We start from the raw sequence: 19,123 nt of genomic DNA on the forward strand, positions 1-19,123 counted from the left end.
TATGAATTCAAATCACGCGCGGAATCTGGGGCCGTCGCTTGGCGGTTCGTCCAAAAGCCGAACTGCAAGGATCTTCAGCTTTCGGTTAATTAACGCCTGCCTGTACAACCTGGAGAACTTCCAAACTATTTCGACGGGGAGTACCGCCGCTTTGAAGGTGTTGTGCCACTCAGTTTTACCCTAACCATCACTGCTGAAGTGCACGGCGACGCTTCAGACTGCAGGTTGTGACCAGGAATTCCAACAATCATTGTGCAAACCCTCGACGTGGCGCACCTGGCTGCACGAGGCCGTTCCCCTGGAGTGCGGCCGCCGAGGCATCAGAGGAAAAAACAAAAACCTGTACAGCCTGTCCCTATAGCAGCCACAACAGATTCCACCACAAAAAGGACTGCAGTGGCAAATCGAAAGGACGTCGCTAATCGGCCGAAAAGAGGGCGCGGTACCGTTGAGTTCGCTTTAAACCCGCTTCGGTAAGTCGATGAGCTGACGCTCCCCCAACCACGGTCATTTGTCATTAGGGCGACCACAGCCACCGACGGGAGGGCAGCGCCAGCGGCGGTGCACCGACCGTCATTCAATTAGTTCACGACAGAGAGAGAGAGAGCACGGAGGCGGAGCGGTAAGAAGCGAGCGAGGCGCAACTCAGCGGTGTGCGGCGAAAGCGAAAAACGCGATGGTAGGCCGAGGAACAGGTCCCAGCAGGGACTAACTCTCTACAGATGGACAGGCGACGCTCAGTCCAGTTATCATCGGGATGCGTATCGTAAGCCCGTCAGCCGCCGACCATCCTGGCCAAATGAACCCCCTGATGACACAAGCACACACACAGACGTCAGCTCGCGTACAGAGCTTGAATGGCTGTGGCGCCAGCAGGAAGGATATTACTGCAGGCTTCCGCGGTACAGCACGGAAACGCTTTCGGCGCCGTCATTGCCGACGGTATACTGCTCGGGTTTACGTTCGAGAGCAACGCGCGTTGAGGACCGAAAAACGAGCGCCTGATGGAGCTTTAACGACGGCGAAAGTGTGTTGCAGCAATGACGAGCTTTTCCGAGGCTTCATTACACGTGGGACTTGATTATAAAGTACGTGACATGGACAGGATCCCCTACAAGCACTGTCGGCAAACTTTGGCCAGTTTGTGAAGATATTTGCTCCCTGCACGGCTATGTTTGAGGGCCGTACTTGCGCCCTCGGCAGCCCGGAATGCGTTTTTGATTACAGGGTGCTAAAGATAGGTATTCGCCAGCAATGAAACGAATATAACATGGCGACAGTTGCTATGCGTCTTGTAGAGAGGTCAACGAACTGTGTCTGTATAGGACAGATTGAGCACAACCCGCCCTCGCCCTCCTTGGCCTAAAGTAGTTTAGAGATAACTACTGCGCAACTACGAAGGCTAATATTGCTGCGAAATAAGACGAGTAGAAGACTTGAACCGGGCGTCCCGTGATATCGCCACACCTGCTTCTTCCTCTTTATTATTTGCTCCCCGAGCAGTTGCAATTTATGTACCAAATATTCACTTAAAAAGTCAGCGTCCGCGCTTTAGAAGTTGCTATTATACACATTTGTGTGTTGACCACGATGGCCGTCATTATTTCGACGCACCTATACTGCCAAATAACACCGCGTGCTGATCTGAATGCGCGCAGCAGAGTTTTTAAAGGAAGGCTTCCTGTTCAGTTCACATATTAGGTTTAAAGGAAGCATGAAGAGAAAACACAATTTTGGTTCATTCAAAAGATTGCCTCGTTTGAATCATACTGGCCCCACTTTTAACCTAAACTTCTCTCAAATAACCTACATAATTAGGAAAAAAGGGAATGGCCATGCGACCCACTAGCTCATTTCCCGCCACAGAACATATGATGTCATACCAGACAGCTCTGCGATTGGCGGAGGGCGACAAAAGCAAACGCAAATTAGGCAGAGCTTATAAGCTTGCCGAACGAGCTATTTGCGCCTAAATTTACGGCACATTCTTTTTAAACCCCTAAGAATAATGGGAAAAACAGTGAAAGTTACGAAAGCGCACGTAAACATATTAGTACCGATGCGTATACTACTGTTGGTACTGCGCGCACTATGCTTGGTTTAGCTGCACAGGACTTCGGGGCTTTGGGGTTGTTTCAGACATAGAGTTTCATACTAATATATACTAGAGGGAAATCTGGCGCTGCATTCGCGTGCCGCCGCGGGCGGCGCCATTGCAGCTAGCGACGTTCCTCGCCTCCTTGGCTTGGTTAGTCACATGGCTTCTTTTCCGTCTTCAAGCCAAATCAACAAAATTGGTAACATTGTTTTTTTTTATTCAGCTTGCATGAACCTTCTAAATAATCCCTGGCAAATACATCTTTCTGGAGGTTTAATTTTATAATGATAAATCAAATTTGAGTAATCTTCTGCCGTAATATTGTTGCATTTTTGCAGCCAGAGGCAACTTTTCAGCCTGTTTGTGAGCCATGCCAAGGACAAGTGGAACGTGCCTGCCCGGTACATGACGGCACGCTCGCCGAAGCGCGGCTCCCCTAGACGGTGGCGCCAGATTTCCCTCTAGTGTATATTAGTATGAAACTCTATGGTTTCAGACGACACTGGCCGATTGATGCAAGCGACGATGTCTTACGTGACCCTATTTGTCGAGCGAGCACCATGTTTCACGAAACGATTGTCTCCATGAACAAAACAAGCCAGTACCAATACGTTCACAAACAAACCAAAGGCAGAAAACGGCTTTCCGCGGTGTGGTGGCGCCATCTAGGTTCACTAACGGGGTAAAAAAGGCCATGTGATGTCATTGCAGACACGAAAAGGTACAATTTAGTGGGAAAATCAAAATTTTAACTTAAATTAATTAATTTCTCGGTGAATAAAGAACCATGTGCATTCGCACAAGCGCTGGGGCACTATAAAACACGAAATCTTTCAAATAACACTAACTTGTGTTTTCCCTTAATGGCTCCCTTTAAGGCTGCGTTGAACGTAAGGTGTTATGAAAGTGGAAGGAGCCTGTATGGTTTGCATAGGAACGGGCGCCACGCGACAAATGGCGCAAGTTCGTCAAAACACCCTTGCATCCTAACGAGTACGTAAAACGGGCTCAAGTATGCAGTTGCATTGAGTTCTAACGTTTTTTTAGACTAAAAAAACCTACAGACGGGGACACCAATTTTAGACACCAGCTGGTGTACAGAAAGGTGACCAATATGTGTTTAAGGACGATATTCTATAGTGCCCGTTCTGAAATCGTCGATTCCGAATGCTGACTATGATAAATGTTTATTATTGAAGCCGCACGGGCATAAAATAAGGAAGGCGAAAGAGGGAAGGAAAGCACCTGAAGCCGCTTTAATGAGACCCGTGGTAGGGAGGAGCAACTCCAGTGGAGGAATTTCGAATTGAGTGCGGTACACAAATTTCCATTTTGCCTCTGTCTCAAAACGTCACGCATTAGCGGCAGCAAGGCTTTTGACCAGCGTCCCTGCACAGAAACCAATGCCCAGCCTGTCTTGCCTAGCGTGCCACCTGTGTCCCTTGCCCTTGACCAATCAGGGCTCGCTTAAAGTGGACGCTTTAAAGAGGACATAAAACGGACACAGCTCAGAATTCTCTCCCAGGAATGCCCTAAATGAATCCTGCGAATTTGTCACTGGTCAGGTTCAGGTCTCATATGACCGTATGTGCTGGTGTGACGTTCTCCGGGTGCAGCTTAGGCCCGAAAACCCCCAAAGAGATGAGCTGTGGCTTGGCGCGGATTGCCAGGCCGCAGTGGCAGCACGAACTGAGCGGCACCGCAGGTTGTCTGGCGTTGACGGATCCTTCTTGGTCTTGAAGTTGGAAGATTGGTGTGGAAGCAGGACGATCTGGCTGCTCCCGTACAGGTCAATATTGCCGCTACCGCTCGAACACGCTTGGCGCGAGGAACAAAGCTAGACCGGAACTCAGTGTTGCCCGCTTCTGTATCAGTGAGTTCCGCGCTGTAGAGCAAACATTTTCCGAATTGCCCATTCCTCCTTGCTGCTGCAGAGGCGACGTAGCAACAAATAAATAAGTTCATGATTTTGTGTGTAACACATGGGGCTGTTGTAAGTTTATGGGCTAGGGGCCCTCGCACTTCGCCATCGTTAAAAAAAACTAATGATGATGATGGCAATTATAGCAATGGTAACTACCCGTATCTCCCCCCCCCCCAAAAAAAATACTGGCTACGCGCCTGCTACCTAATCCATACTAGCGAGATTGCTGACTTCCCCGAATCACTGATGGCAGCATTAACTGATGTCTGGCGGATACTAGCGAAGTTCGATAAGAGTATTGGCGAAAGCATTGAAAAGGCAGTTACAGAACGTCACAGCCACGCGTAGCTGCAGCGGGTAATCATGACATTTAGTTGGAAAAGTGCCAAACGCTAACAGCTAAATTACTGACTCACGCGAGATAGCATTATGAAAGAAACGCTATATATATAATTCGGAAGCCTCTATAGCCATCATAATCAACGGGGCAAATCGCCGGCGAACATAGGAAAGCGGATATTTTTTTTCTTCTCCCTCTTTTAGAGTGCGTGCTAACACGAGCTGACCTCCAGGCAATAGCGTCGGAGGAAATCCACATGCGTTTCGCTGTCGCACGCAATCGCGTGCACAAAGCCCCGTCGAATGTGTACACAAGTCGACAGGAAATGGAGCTTCTCTGAACAATCCATACCGAAGCATGTGTCACGCACGATCTTTATAGAAGTAAACTTGGAACGGCCTGACTTTTTTCTCCCTTGAGCTCATGGCGCGTGGCAGTCCCGATGGAATTGAACCGAAAACGATTTGTCCCGTGGATTGCGGTCATTATTCTCTTGTTCCCTTCAATCCGCTTTCCAATGCTATCGGTACTTTCGCACTACGTGGTACAATTACAGGTACTCAATCCACGTGCACCACAACAGCCATGCAGAAAGAGTACAATCGAGTTCTACGTGGACTTCTCTTCGTGTAGGCGTCTGAAAGACGACTGAAATTGCAGAACGGATACATTTATGCTCAATGTGGACATGCCATTATACATCGCCGTGCGGGTAATGGAATAAATAAAAAGAGTTTGAGGAGAAAGTACAAAGGATAGATTGAAGAAAGAAGGTGGCGGAGCAAATGAGAAAGGCCAACTAGCACTCGTATCTAACACCCGTTTCATTAACATCGCGACCACCGCGCATTTCCGGAGCAGACACTACGAACGTCTGAGCGCGTGAATCATGTTTTGTGCGCTGCATTTTCTCACGCCATCGGCGCCGCATCGCGAATGACGCCCCGTCCCGATTTCCGCGACGGCGTGCCTTATTGCGGCGCCGGCTTGCCCCCGTGTACGATAACGCTAAACAACGCAGAGGCGGAAGATGACGCACACACGAGCGACGTGGATTCCATCGACGATAACGCGATCGTATTGCATTTCCCGCTTGCCCGGTGGGCGCAACGGTGGAACGGTCAGGAACACCGGCTGAATGCACTGTGCTGCGGCCAGTGGCCCAGACTTCCGCCTTGTCGTTTACTACCCGTTTCTGCGGAGAAGACGTACATTCATACGCAAAGTTGATTTTCGCAAGGCGAAAGTTTCCTGACATAGCTTCTCTGAGACCCCTTTCTGTTCGTGGGGAGAGAGGATGGAGAGAGATGAAAGAGAGAAGGCAGAGGAGGAGGGAAAAAAGAGAGAGAGAGAAGACAGAGAGAGAGAAGAGAAGAGAAGAGAGAGAAAATCAAAAGAGAGCAAGAGAGAAGAAAGAGGCCATTAAATGCGGAAAGCTGTGCAGGTGAAACAGGACAGCCTTTATTTTGCCTTCCTGGAAATCGATATTTTGACTTGTTATTCAACCACAAACAGTGCCCCATATTTATAGTTTTGTGAAAGCCAGCACAGCAGATAACACACGAACTAGGGCGGGCCACTAATGTCCAGCTGTGAGAGCCAGGGGACCACTGCCACGGCGCGGTGGTTATTCCTCCTCGATATTCACTCTTCTGTGGAAGCAGCCCTGAAAACGCAGCATTGCAGACTAGTTGGCCAAGGATCAGCGAAAAACGCGTGAGGAGTGCAGACAAGGTCCAGAAAGATGACCGAAGGGGCGAAAGAATAGAAGGCGACACCACTTTTGCTTGAGCGACCCCCTGACTCTGTACTTTAAGGGTATCCGTCCAGGCCATGGCCAGGACAGCGACGTTCCCCGCGAACTGCGTAGGGTTGACGGTCCACGGTCCAAACGAACACCTGCTGTGAATCCGCTGGGAACTCCGGGTCCACAGGAGCCTGTTATACCTAGTGGCACAGGCGGAGGCATTTAATAAAATTTTTAATTTGCCTCACAATATCCATGTCCCATGTCCAAACGAAGGCCTGCTGCGAATTCGCTGCGGACGCTGGGTCCGCGGTCGAAACGAAGGCCTGCTGCGAATTCTCTGAGAACTTTGGGTCCGCGGTCCAACGGAAGGCCTGCTGCGAATCCGCACCAGGCGAATGCTGCCCCGAATGGGGTACGACAGGCGCGCTCAGATTCCCCAGTCGACGCGGTGTGCGGCTGACGCGTGATCCCGGGGCCCAGCCGTTTGGCTGCCGCGGCCCGAGCACGGGCCTGGTAGAAGCGCTTACGCCGCCGCAGGCTAGGAAGCTGGCAGGCTGGCGCGCTGTTGTTGCTGCGGGCAAGTGCGACCGTTGGGGTCGCTGGAGCAGTCGTGTGCAGCACTGGCGGGCGTGTCTTCGATTGCCTGTCGCCAGGACCATCGATGTCGCTCTGTCCAGCTGGGCGTCACCAGTGTCGATAATGCGCCAGCTGACGATCGCCGGGGTGGCCGGCGTTGTACGGATCGGAATCTGTCGTGGGTGACGGAACCAAGTGCATGCACAGCACAAGAGCCGTGGGCTCACAGCTTTCGACGGGGAATGCGTGGCATCACGAGACAATTAAGCCTTTTTTTCTTCTATTTGGCTACTGGTGAAGGGGCGCGGTAAGGGATTGCCCAGTGCTCGATGCGGGTAAGTACAGCATGCATGAACAGCAGTGTTTTACGGTAGACGTCACAAAGAACTCCTGCCATAACAGAGTTTTCTCGCAAGGGTTGCATACACGTACGGGCAAACAATTTCCTTAATTACTAGCACCGATGTGAGGGTTCGTACATGCTAATATTGTTTGACCCGAAAAAAGTCTTGGGCGCTGGGGGCAAAACATAAGTACGCCACTGAAGTCACTATCATCCTTGTCGTAAAAATACCCAGGGATTGGTTTTTTCCAAAACAAACTAAAATCAGCAGATTTATGTTTAGCAGCTAGATCGAAAGAGCTGATGTAGAAAGAAAAAAAGGCTGTATGCATAGCCCATGAAACTGCCCGTAATATAACTACATATAACTAATATAACATATAACTACATATAACTAATATAACTAGACGAGCTCGTGCCGCCGGGGTGGCCGACGTTATACGGCTCGGAATCCCGTAGCGCGACGGAACCTACTGCAGTGTTCAAGCGCCCTTGCCTCACTGCGTTCGACACGGAATGCTGATGATTATGTTGCGCTCAAAGTTTTTTGAACGTACCCATAAGGGGGGGATTGGGCCTGGGTAAATCACCGCGAGGATCACGGAATTCGCGAGGATCACGGAATGAGTGGAAGCACGAGACAAGCCACGTTTTCTTCTCTTTGGTTACCGCCTCACGCCTGTCTCCCCCCCCCTCCCCCCCCTCCCCCTCACCTTTCCGTGCCCCCTTTGCAGTGCCGACCGACCCACTATACGCCACCTGATCTGGGTCTCGCTAATTGTGAGACCCAGAGGAGGTGGCGTATAGTGGGACTGTCGTGTGGTGCCAGAGGAAGTACTGCTAGGACCTTGGCCACACACGGAGCGTTCCAACAAGGAATTTAAAGCTGTGCTGACATTTCTGAGCAAGCAGCGGCCTCTCAGCGATATTGTATTTGAGGCCCGTCCGGCTGAACATTAACACATGCACAGTATAAGTATAGGCATCTTCTGTACATAGCCATTTATTGATTTCTCTGCCATCTTCATCTCTCTCGTCCTCTACCCACGCTCTTTCCTCTCCTTTCCTTTCGCACACACAGAATAGCTTGCCAGATATACTACCATCAGGCCGACCTTTCTGTGTTTTTTCATTTCAATAAAATCCCTCCCTCTCTCTCTCTCTCTCTCTCTCTCTCTGCTCTGGGTTTGTGCCGGCCTTTCCGAGGAACGCCGTAGATATTTATCTTCTCACGTCGCGTCTGTTCAAGAATGAACAACGCCTATAGGAGTGATGTGAAAGCAACCTTAATGGCAGCGTGAAATTTGCTGTTCGCTCCGGTCTAGGGGAAATGACCTAAATCAAGTGGTACGCATGCGTGGCGGACACGCGTATCGATTAAACCCCATCCGCCCACTGGTTTATTCTCCCTCTCCTTCTTCCCCTTCTTCCACACGAAATATATTCGACGTCTCCCTAATAAATAAATTGCTTAATTCATTCTTTGCTACACTAACCTCCCCACCCTCTCCAATAATATCCTCTCCAAGAACTACTAGCGTAATCTCGTACCGTGACTGTAATGGTTCTTGCTTCTTTTGACAATGTATTGGCTCCCTTTATTGCTGCATCCAATCTTCACTGGCAGGAATGCGGATAACATTCCTGCGAGTGAAGATGGCATGAAACTCGACAAGGCAATCCCTCCGTTTCTGCATTTTGTTAATATGCTGTGCCACATTCGCGCCGTTTCCCCGAAGCAAATTATTTAAACAAATGGATCGCTGCTATAAAGGCACCTTTGTATTTTGGTGGGTTGAGCTACATTTAACCCCGTCTCCCCGTACCAAATTTCGAGCAATGAAACCGCTGTAAAGGCACCGCAAATTGTTGATACCTTCGCGTCGTGGTGCGTGCCGTCCAAATAGCGCCTGCGTCTGCTCTTACGACTAGACTGCTGGGAATAAGGATGTGAAATGCGGAAAGCTATGTAGGTGACACGAGGCCACTTTTATGCCGCCATTGCGGAAACTCATCATTATCCCTTTTATTCAACTATAAACAGTCCCCAATCTCTACAGTTATCGGGACCCAACATACTCGCAGTGAAGACAACACACACTAATGAAGGCAGACGAGCCCTCCTGTCCAGCCGTGGTTGTCGCGGCACTACTGACACGGCGCGTTTGTTAGCGCTGCTCGACGTTCTCCGTTGTATTCAAGCAGCGGTGGGAGCGCAGCATTGCAGACTATAGGTGGACCAGGGGTTAGAGAACAACGAGTAAGGGATGCAGGAAAGGCCCAGGAAGAAGACCGAAAGGGGGATAGGGTAGAAGATGGGAACACAACTTGCGCTTGAACCACGCCGAGACTCAGTGCTCGAAAGGCGTACATCCAGGTCATGGCCATGGGCAGCGATGTTCACCGCGCACTGCGCCGGGTTGACGGTCCACGGTCCAAACGAAGGCCTGCTGTGAATCCGCTGCGAACGCCGGGTGTACCATTTAAACGAAGGCCTGTTGGGAATCCGTTGCGAACGCCGGGTCCACTGTCCAAACGAAGGCCTGCTGCGAATGCGCTGCGAACGCTGGGTACGCGGTCGAAACGAAGGCCTGGTGCGAATCCGGGGCAGGTAAAGGCGCACCGAACGGGGTACAGCAGGTGCGCTGGGATTCCCCAGTCGACGCGGTGTGCGGCTGACGCGTGATCCCCGGGCCGAGCCGTTCGGCTGCCGCGGCCGGAGCACGGGCCTGGTAGAAGCGCTTACGCCGCCGCAGGCTGGGAAGCTGGCAGGCTGGCGCCCTGTTGCTGCTGCGGGCTAGTGCGACCGTTGGGGTCGCTGGAGCAGTCGTGTGCAGCACTGGCGGGCGGGTCTTCGATCAGACTGTCGCCAGGACCATCGATGTCGCTCTGTCCAGCTGGCCGTCACCGGTCTCGATAATTCGCCAGCTGACGACCACCGGGGTGGCCGGTGTTGTAGGGATCCGAATCGGTCGTGGGCGACGGAACCAAGTGCATTCGCAGCCCAAGTGCCGTGCGCCCAGACCGCTCGGCGGGGAATCGCTCGTGACTGTGGTCACGGTCCAAACGAAGGCGAATCCGCGGCGGGCAAACGTCCCGAATTTGGGGCACCGGTTGTGCTTAGATCCCCTGGTCGATGCGGTGGGCGACGGACGTGCGAGCACCAGGCAAGCCATTTTGCCACCGTGGCCCGAGCACGGGCCTGGTAGAAGCGCTTGCCTTCTACGTTGTCGCAGGCCCGCAGGCCTGGTAGGCTCGACCACTGTTGCTGCTGCAGACAAGTGCGACCGTTGGGGCCGCCGGCGCAGTCGTGTGCAGCACTGTGGCCGTGTCACCGCTGACGATGTCGCCGCGGCCGTCGACTTCGCGCTCTCCAACTGCCGTTACCATGCCGAAAACTCGCAAGCGCAGTATGGAATGTCGGCTATAGGCGCGCCGCCGGGGTGGCCGGCGGTGTACGGCTCGGAATCGGTGGTGGGAGACGGATCCAAGTGCGCAGCTCAAGCGCAGTGGGCGTTTAACGCGGAATGCGTGACAGCACGCGACAGGGCCGCGTTTTTCTTCTGCTTAGTTACTGGCGCACGAGCTCGGAAAGGGATTGCCCAGAGTTCGATGCGGGTAAGTACAGCATGCCAGTACAGCAGTGTGTTTTACGGTAGCCGGAAATGTTATGTAGATGAATAATACAGACAAGGACAGGGGATAGGATATCTTTACAAGGCGAAATGGAAACGAAAAAAAAAACAGCAACACATTTTTGTGTGCCTCCTCTTCCAGGCGGCCTATACGAATCTTCGCTCTCTGACGTATTGGGTGTCCCAGTGCGTCGCCTTGGCGTGTTAAAAATGTATTTATAAGATGCGAGCAAGAAAACGTCCGCTTCACATTAGTAGCCTATGCAACAAATTATCAGACTGTCGGCGAATTACTCCCACAACCGGGGAGTATAAGCATAGGTCGACCAAAAAAGTCGACCCTGAAAGATAAACGTGGCGTAAAATAAGAAAGAAAGAATGAAAGAAGGAAAGAAAGGAAGAAAGAAAGAAAGAAAGAGAGAAGAAAAGGAAGAAAGAAAGAGAGAGGGAGAAGGAAAGAAAGACAAACAAGCTGGTGAGAGCGGGAACGCGCCTGGCGTGCTGCCAATACTCCCTTTAACAATGATATTAACTGCGTGTGGTCGACTAAGAGCTGTCGATGAACGGACTAATGGACCTAGTTAAATGTAGTGTCCGTAAGGCTTAGCTGAACAGAGGGGAAATCTGTATACTTTGGGTCGTGGGGAAGTCGATTAAATTAAGAGAAGTTTACGCAGCGAACCCACGGGAAACTGAGAAGCTAAATGAAAAGGCAGCGCGATTCGACGAACGGTCATTTTACTCCTGACTAATAATTTCATTACTGTGTTTGGCTTTCCTATAAAGTAAACCTTGTAATTACAAGAAGCAGGATATAACGAACAAGATGAGGGAGGTGATCGAGAAAGAAACGAAAATAATTTAGAGATGGCGAGTAAAGTTTATTGAAGGAATGAACGGCTACGTCTTCATTTATGGTTAGTATGAAGGAGAGGAGCTAACGTTTCGGAGTACCCGGCAGCCAAGCTCTGAGATCAACGAAAAATTAAAGCCGTTCCACTCAACGTGAAAGCTGACGGAAGCGCTACGAAAGTGATTCCCCATAATGGGCTGTAGCGCCGTTATCCCCTCACTGCTACCACCCAAAGCAATTCAAATTTCCCGCCTTCGTAGTGCTCGCGCGCCCCCTGCCTGAAACGGCGCCAGCGGGAGTTCTGTTCTTTTTGTGCTTGCTTTTCCTCCCGCACGTGCCGGCGTTGCACTGCCACTTTTTTTTTTTTTTTTTCGCTTACTATCCCAAAAACCAATCTTTTTTTTTAATTTTTTTTATTCGGAAGTTTGCCCTGCGGCATAACGGTGCACGATTCACAGGTACACGAACAAGTTTGCTTCTCGTATAAAGTCTAGAAGGTGCCTATGAAATGGTCCATGAACCCAGCGCTGCAGGTCTGGAGGGCGGCAAGGGTGGAGGCCGGTTGCACGAAGGTGCCGTAATCGCATCTGATGCAGTCCGGGGCAGGTCCACAGCAGATGCTGCACATTCACATTCTGTACGGCGGAGTCGCAGAATGGGCAGGTAGAGTCGTATGGGCCGCGGTACTGCGATGGCCAAGAGGCAGTCACAGACGGCGTAAGGGCCATCCCAACGCGTATTCTCCGCAGCGCAACCTCCTCTCGGCGAGTTAAGTCACCAGGGAGGTTTGAACCCCACGGAGGTATGAGGGCTCGCGTGGTGCGCCGGAGAATTTCCTTCTGTTGTGCCAGGTTTCCACTTGGATCTTCGGGAAAAAGTGGTAGTGGTCGCATCAAGGTATGCGGGCGACTAGCCGTGTCTGCCTCCCTACTGCCGGGTACAGCTGAACGGGGTACCCATTCTATGCGGATCTGCAGTGAAGTGCTTCGTGCTAAGTGGTGAATGGCATCTGCGAACGCTGTAGCTTGTGTTACGCGGCGGATGTCGTGGATGGCTTGCGTAGAGTCTGTGCGTATTATTAGTCGACAGTATGGCCCTGCCTGGACAATAGGCAGTATTGCGGCCATCCCATCGTGTATTGCTGCTAGTTCAGCAAGATACGCTGGTGGCTTTGGGTTAGCCTCATAAGAGCAACATTGGTCCACCTCTGGTAGCTGGGGGCAGATGAGTGCAGTGTGCACCATGCCGTTTTTGACGCTGGCGTCTACATATGCAATTGCCGTCTCCGCGTCTGGGCTATGTAGGCGAGAGACTTGGGCCGTGGCCTGGCGAGGTACCGGGTGACGGAGGCGACCGATTGGTTTGTTGTCTGTTAACTGTACTCGCTTCCACGGAGGAGTCTGAACCTTTCACAGTGGTACTTGGTACAACGTACCCCATGTACCGGGCTAGCGCAGCGGCGGCACCGGTCATCGAGATTTTACAGACCCGGGCAGAGCGGCGTTGGTGCACCAGCTCATCAATCGTATTGAGTTGGGCCTCCCCCTGCAGAGTTGGTATCGGGGTCATTCGGGGTAGTCCAGTAATGGCCCGCATGGCATCCCGGTTGATGGCTTCGAGGCGATCCCAGTCTCTCATTGTGAGATGGTGGAATTGAGCCTGGTACACGATTCTGGGTTGCAACACTGACCGCACAAGGAGGCGAGCAACGCTGGTGCGCGACCCACCAGCCTTCGTCGCCATTCGACGTATCAAGTGTATTGTCCGTGCGGCACGATCCTTCGCACTCTTCACCCATGGAGCCGCGGACCCAGACGAGGCAACATCAAGGCCAAGCACACGAATAGCTGGGACCTCCTGTAGAGGTTGTTGATGAATAAACAACCGGACAGGCCGTTTCTCAAGTCGGCGTCGCCCATGTTTGTTAGTCACTGACATGTATGACGTTTTTTCTTCCGATAGTTCAAGTCCTACTTGAGCACACCAGGAATCAGTCATGTTTAACGCCGTTTGTAGCGCGTTTTCTTGGACAGAGATGTCAGCATGCACGGACCACACAGTAATGTCATCAGCATACATGATGTAATACGCCTCAGGTATGCCCGCCAAGCGCCAAGCCAGGGGAAGCAAGGCGATATTGAACAGTACCGGCGCCAACACAGAGCCCTGTGGAACACCACGGTGCGATGTGAAGTGTCCTGTAGCCTTCCCGGCCAAGCGAAGGGTGAAGGTTCGGTCCCGAAGAAAGGCGTTCACAAATGTGCAGACACGGCTGGGCAGTTTAATCCACTCTAGGATCCGAACAATGGCTTCGCGGCTGACATTGTCGTAGGCCTTTTTAATATCCATTGCAAGGACGGTTCGAATCCGGCGAGAGCATCCTCCGATCAGGATCATATCAGAAAAGTGCTGCAGTCCGTCTTCGACGCCCAACTGGGGCCGGAATCCAATTTGGGCGGGATGGTACCAGGAATATCGCTCAAGCCACCAAGTAAGACGTGTAGCTAGCATGCGCTCAATCAGCTTACAAATCGTTGATGTCAGAGCTATTGGCCGAAGGTGAGAAATCCGGTCTGGTGTTTTGCCGGGCTTCGGGATAGCAACGATTTCCGCGTGACGCCAGGAATCAGGAATCGCGGCTGAAGTCCACGCTGCATTTATGGCTTCAAGTATCCAACGAGCGTTCCGAACTAAAAAACGCGGGCGCTGCCGGTCGTTACATATATTTTGTGTCAAATGTACCTGCAGTTGCAGTTTTTTTTTTTTAGCTAAACAACGGGGCGCCAGCGTATGACAAGCGCCAGCGTTTCACGAGTTTCGAACGGTTATGACTATTTAAACCGCTTGGTTTGCAAAACCTCTGCGAGACGCCCTACCACGGAGCGCTGGGCTCTACTTGGGTCCGTTATATCGCGGCACCACCTGATTTGGGCAGTCGTTTGAGATCGACCGTTACTGCGAGCTACGACGACAAGGCGAGCCCCTAACTGCTCTGCACTTAAAAAAACAGAACATGGAATCTTCAGAGAACAAGTGAGAGCAAGGTAACTCCGTGCACACGACTCACGTCCGAATCGAAGTTTTGTCCATTACGCGATGGCGGTAAAGTACGGTCCAAGGTGTACGCGTGAAGGTGTGCACTGGCATGCCGCGATGAAGGAGGCTGTTTCCGAGACGAAAGGTATGTGCTCCAAAATTCGAGGCCACAACGACGCAGGTAGTTTTACGGGGAGGCTCACCCAGGAGTCACCCACCTCTCCCAGTAATAAGGGACTTTGAGCTGGAGATATTCGCAGAGTATGTAGTGGGCGAATGAGTATCAAGAGAACAGGATCACTATGTGTGTTGCATGCTGGGGTAACCACCACATACGTGGCAGCATGGTAGGCCTATGCAAATGAGTCACCGATGTTGGATAAGTTCGCACGGCGTAGGCTTTATAGGCTTGACGGATGTAGGTGGCCTGAGAGGGTGAGGGCGGTGAGGGTGGAGGGACGAGGCGGCAGGAGCGGCGGAGTTTTCTCTCTGGCGTCTCCATTTGCGGCGATTAGTGCGTAGTAGTAAGTAAGTATTGCTGAGTGAGGCGGACTTAGCCTTGCATAGCTGCCGGCAATTGCTCCGCCTAATCGACCCCAATACAATATCAGAGACTCTCAAAGTCACCACACCTCACGTAGTCCTAAAGTAACAGACACACAATGTCACCACGCCTCACTTAGTCCTGTGGACTGCAAGAATCCGAGTAGGAGATGACACACCTCTCTTCGCACAATCCAGTGGTCCCTAGGAAAAATAATGTCCTCCGATGTAGCATGGGGCACTCCTAACTTCTGGAGATCACGAAAAAAGTTCGTCCGCTCAGGGTTGGTTTTGCAGCAGTTCATAATGAAGTGATCAATGTCACCAGTCACACTGCACGAGGGGCACAAAGGGGATGAAACAATGTTGATTTTATGTAGCCAAGCTGGTGTACGGGCTGAGTCTGTTCTTACTCGGTGGAGCAGACAGGCTTCGGCTCTCTTCAGGCCCTTCTTCGCGACTGGTTGATGTACTGGTCGCCACAGCTGCCTAAAGTGCTCGCGAACGGTCTGTTTCTGTATGCGTTGGAAATCGCACCGTCCGTGTAGATGATAAGGCGTCCTTGGCTAAGCTGTCAGCGTGTTCGTTTCCTGCTACACCGACGTGCGACGGGATCGACTGGAATTGCACGGTGAAGCCTTCATGCTGGAGCCGCTTTAGTAGAACTAGGGATCGCTTACAGGTCTTTTCAACAGGTATACCCCGCTGCAACATGCAGGTGAATGGCTGACTTTGAATCGCTGAATATTGCGACTTTTTGCCTTTCAAACGATGACAGTTGGCGCAACGCAGCTTCTATGGCAACACACTCACTCCCTGTAGATGAAACCAAAGTCCTGAGTCACCCTGGCAGCCCACGAAATATTCAAACTGGGTGCTCGCCCCTCGGCTTGTGATTTTACGTTCAACCGAGGGGATCGATGGGTGAATTGTGGCCAGCAAGGGCAGATGGACTTTCGTTTACCCCTAGGGAAAACTTTGAGTGAAAATTCAGCTGGTAAGGAGGGCTACACTTCTGGGAAAACACAATGTGCCCTATTTTGTGATGCACGCTCCCCTGTTGGTTGCGAAGAAACAGAACATTTGCAAGGCACAGAACTGTCTTTGAAAAAATAAACAAGAACAAAAATGTATTCTTCCCGCCTCCAATTCCTGCGGCCGAACGTTGAAGCACCGTGTTTTCAGGATTCTAACGCGCACCTTTTGTCGCTAAAAGCAGCCTTGAAATTTGCGTGTGCGTAACAATCGGGCGACCAAGATCGGCTTTAAATGTCGCCTGCTTTAGGTTTAATGCCAGCAGGAGCTGGATAAGCAAGTTCATGAAGCACAAAAGATATTGCTGCCCCAGTTGCGTGCGTCAAATGAAATAAATATTTACTGCCAGGTACGTGGTGTCATGTCTTTCACATCTGCGCGGTAGTACCGACTTCAAATTATTTTTTTTTAAATTTCCATAAATACCTGCGGGTTACAATAGGAGGAGCGTTAAGAGTTATTAGAAATTATTAACTTTTATATTTATCTACTAGAACAACCTCTTCATTTTGCTATAAAAACAGATTAACACTCAACATGGACCTTGAAATCAGAGTGTGTTCGGGCTCGGATACCTTAACAGTTAGAAAATGGGAGGTCGAGGAGACGCGGGGGGGACGACATCTTCGCCAGTAGCTACCAGAAAAGAGTCAGCGTGCGGGAACGCAACAGTTCCGTGATGGAGGGAAGTAGCTGCGCGCAAAACAGCCATAACTCGCGTCCAAATCAACACGCAAAAAACACTCTACTCAACGTAGTTGTCGGACTGGCTTTGTTATAAGCGATACTTCATTATAAGCGGTTGTGATTTGCTCTCTATTCACTGCATTTTGGACACGAAGCACTTCTAATACAGCGAAAGTTCCAGAAAAATTTATGTCGTTACAACGAGGATTCACTGCACCTCGAAAAGGAACTGCACCACATCGCACGTATTGTAGAAATATATTTTGTTAAAAGCGCAGTTGTAAAACGTGAAAGGATTCACGTGTGCTCCGAGCGTTCAAACATTTCGACCTCAGTCACAGGAGTATCGCCGCCGGGAAAACGGCTCTAATTTGCCTTTTACCGCACGCTTTCTTTCATATGTTCATTCACCGGGCCCCTCAGTCCCAATCACCGTAAGCTATGTTATATAGGCCATGCAGGAGCTCAGACAGCAGATATCTTACTTGCTTCCTCAATAGGTTGTGTTTTAACGTTGGAAAAAGCGCGAACACGGCGGACGCTAGCAGCACGTTCCGTCTGGCCTCTGTGCGAGAACAGCTGGACCGCAAAGCACTTCACCGTGACCGCCACTGCCCTTTTCCCTTTTTTGTAATTGCACGGCAAATCGAGAACGCCTGCACAAAAATCCGCCGCTTCTCGCAGCCGCCGGAGCCTGAAGCGGCTGACGCGTCGCACACACAGCACGTCCCGTAAAACACGCACATGCGCGTCACGCACATAAAAAACCAGCAGGAACTTCCTCCTCTCGAAGAGCAGCGGTTCCGGCGGATTCCCTCTCCCAGCTTGCAACGCCGTAAGCAACGACCCTCACTTACGCGTCTCACGCCCCACCTACTACTTACTCCAGCCGCGCGCGTGCACTTGTAAACAACGGCGGAAATTGAGCTCGATAACGCTTAAAACTTTGACCCCGCAGAGTGCCGAGATAGTCGGACGGCTCCACAAGTCTACAAAACGATTTCCGACGCTCTCGCCAACAGCAATAGCAGAGTTGTTCGGCGCGCGTCTGTTGATTCCAATCCTCTTTTGAGCGCACGTGGGCGCGACAAATGCGCAAGAGAATCCTCCATCCGATTTATTTCGTCCCAAAACATTAACCTCTCCAATCGTTGTTAAAAATGTTGTTGCAGTAGACACACGACCAGTACGCACAACGAGCTTACACCATACGAGAGTTAGATGCGGCGAATTTCGACAGTGCCGCGCAACAAACACGAGGCAGCGCTGTTCGACGCGCCGGAATCGCTCACCTCTGAACGGCGTGTAGCGCTGTATTTTCGTCGGCAAGGAGAAGCTGTTCGTAAGGGGGAAGCCACGATCGGAAAGTTTGAGCTCCGAGCCGGCGGACGCATTTTCCGGGCAACCCGGCACAGGGCACAGCGTAGCGCACGCAGTCGGGTCGAAGCCCCTCTTGTAAGCGTACGCAGGAAGCGTACCACTGGCGGCGACGATCACGGCCGACACAAACACAGCCCAGACACGAAACATGTCGTAGGATCACTGCGAGACACGTTGAAACGCGGCTCACTTTCGAAAACGGGGCTTCGAACCGCGGATTCGCGCACAGCAAGGCGGTATCACGCCCAAAATTGCAGACGACCGACGAGCGACGCTCCCGAGCAAACGCGCCGCGCGCCGCCTGTCGTGAGGTAGCAAAAAGATAGAAGCGCCGCGCCGCTGATCGGCGCTGCGGAGAGACGTCAAAACCGAAACCGAAAGCGTGGCCGTTTGTAGGTGCGCCTTTCCCTGTACGACACTTCGGCGGTGCCATGAAAGCGCAAAGGGGCGCAGCGGCTGTGCGCGGATTTCCTTGTTCTTTCATGTGCAGGCAAGGCGGGGTTATCCGGCGCGCCATGAACAGATCCTGTAGCCGGTTTTTCTATAGGTTTGACTCGTCAGCGAAGTTTGTGTTTTTAAATAAATAGCGTTTTCAAGCTAATGGGTGCGCTTCCTTCATGTTTTCGTTCCTGTGTAGCGCACTGTGTATCCAGCAGTAGCGTGATCGCGAAAGGGAACCTGTCAGCTGGTTGGGTGTGCATGCTTGCCTTTCAAAGGAATAAGTAGTGTTTTAGAAATTGGCTTCTCCTCACTTAATAGCCAGAGTTCATTTCCAGTTATCAGGAGTTTCTCTGACCCTGACCCCACAATCGTCGTTTCGTGTCTTGGACAGCAGCGCAATTCATGAGTTCAAGGAAAAGCAACCATACATCACTTGCGCACTATTTAAACCAAAATCGCGGTTGTATGCAGTAAATGGCCCC

The 19,123-nt window shown here is 51.4% G+C and overlaps 1 protein-coding gene across 1 annotated transcript in view; it reads right to left on the reverse strand.

The window, feature by feature from the left end:
* The window catches only part of LOC144169239 (uncharacterized), a 122,204-nt gene extending 103,704 nt beyond the window's left edge, over nt 1-18,500 (reverse strand). The window contains exon 1 of the mRNA XM_077698296.1: nt 18,113-18,500. Coding sequence (XP_077554422.1) covers nt 18,113-18,350 — 238 coding nt within the window. The 5' untranslated portion in view covers nt 18,351-18,500. The remainder of the gene's footprint in view (nt 1-18,112) is intronic.
* Nucleotides 18,501-19,123: the final 623 nt, after the last annotated feature.

Source organism: Haemaphysalis longicornis, unplaced genomic scaffold (assembly GCF_048455015.1).
Source record: "Haemaphysalis longicornis isolate Haplotype H1 unplaced genomic scaffold, Haemaphysalis longicornis Haplotype H1 scaffold_2, whole genome shotgun sequence".
Classification (NCBI taxonomy): Eukaryota; Metazoa; Arthropoda; class Arachnida; order Ixodida; family Ixodidae; genus Haemaphysalis; species Haemaphysalis longicornis.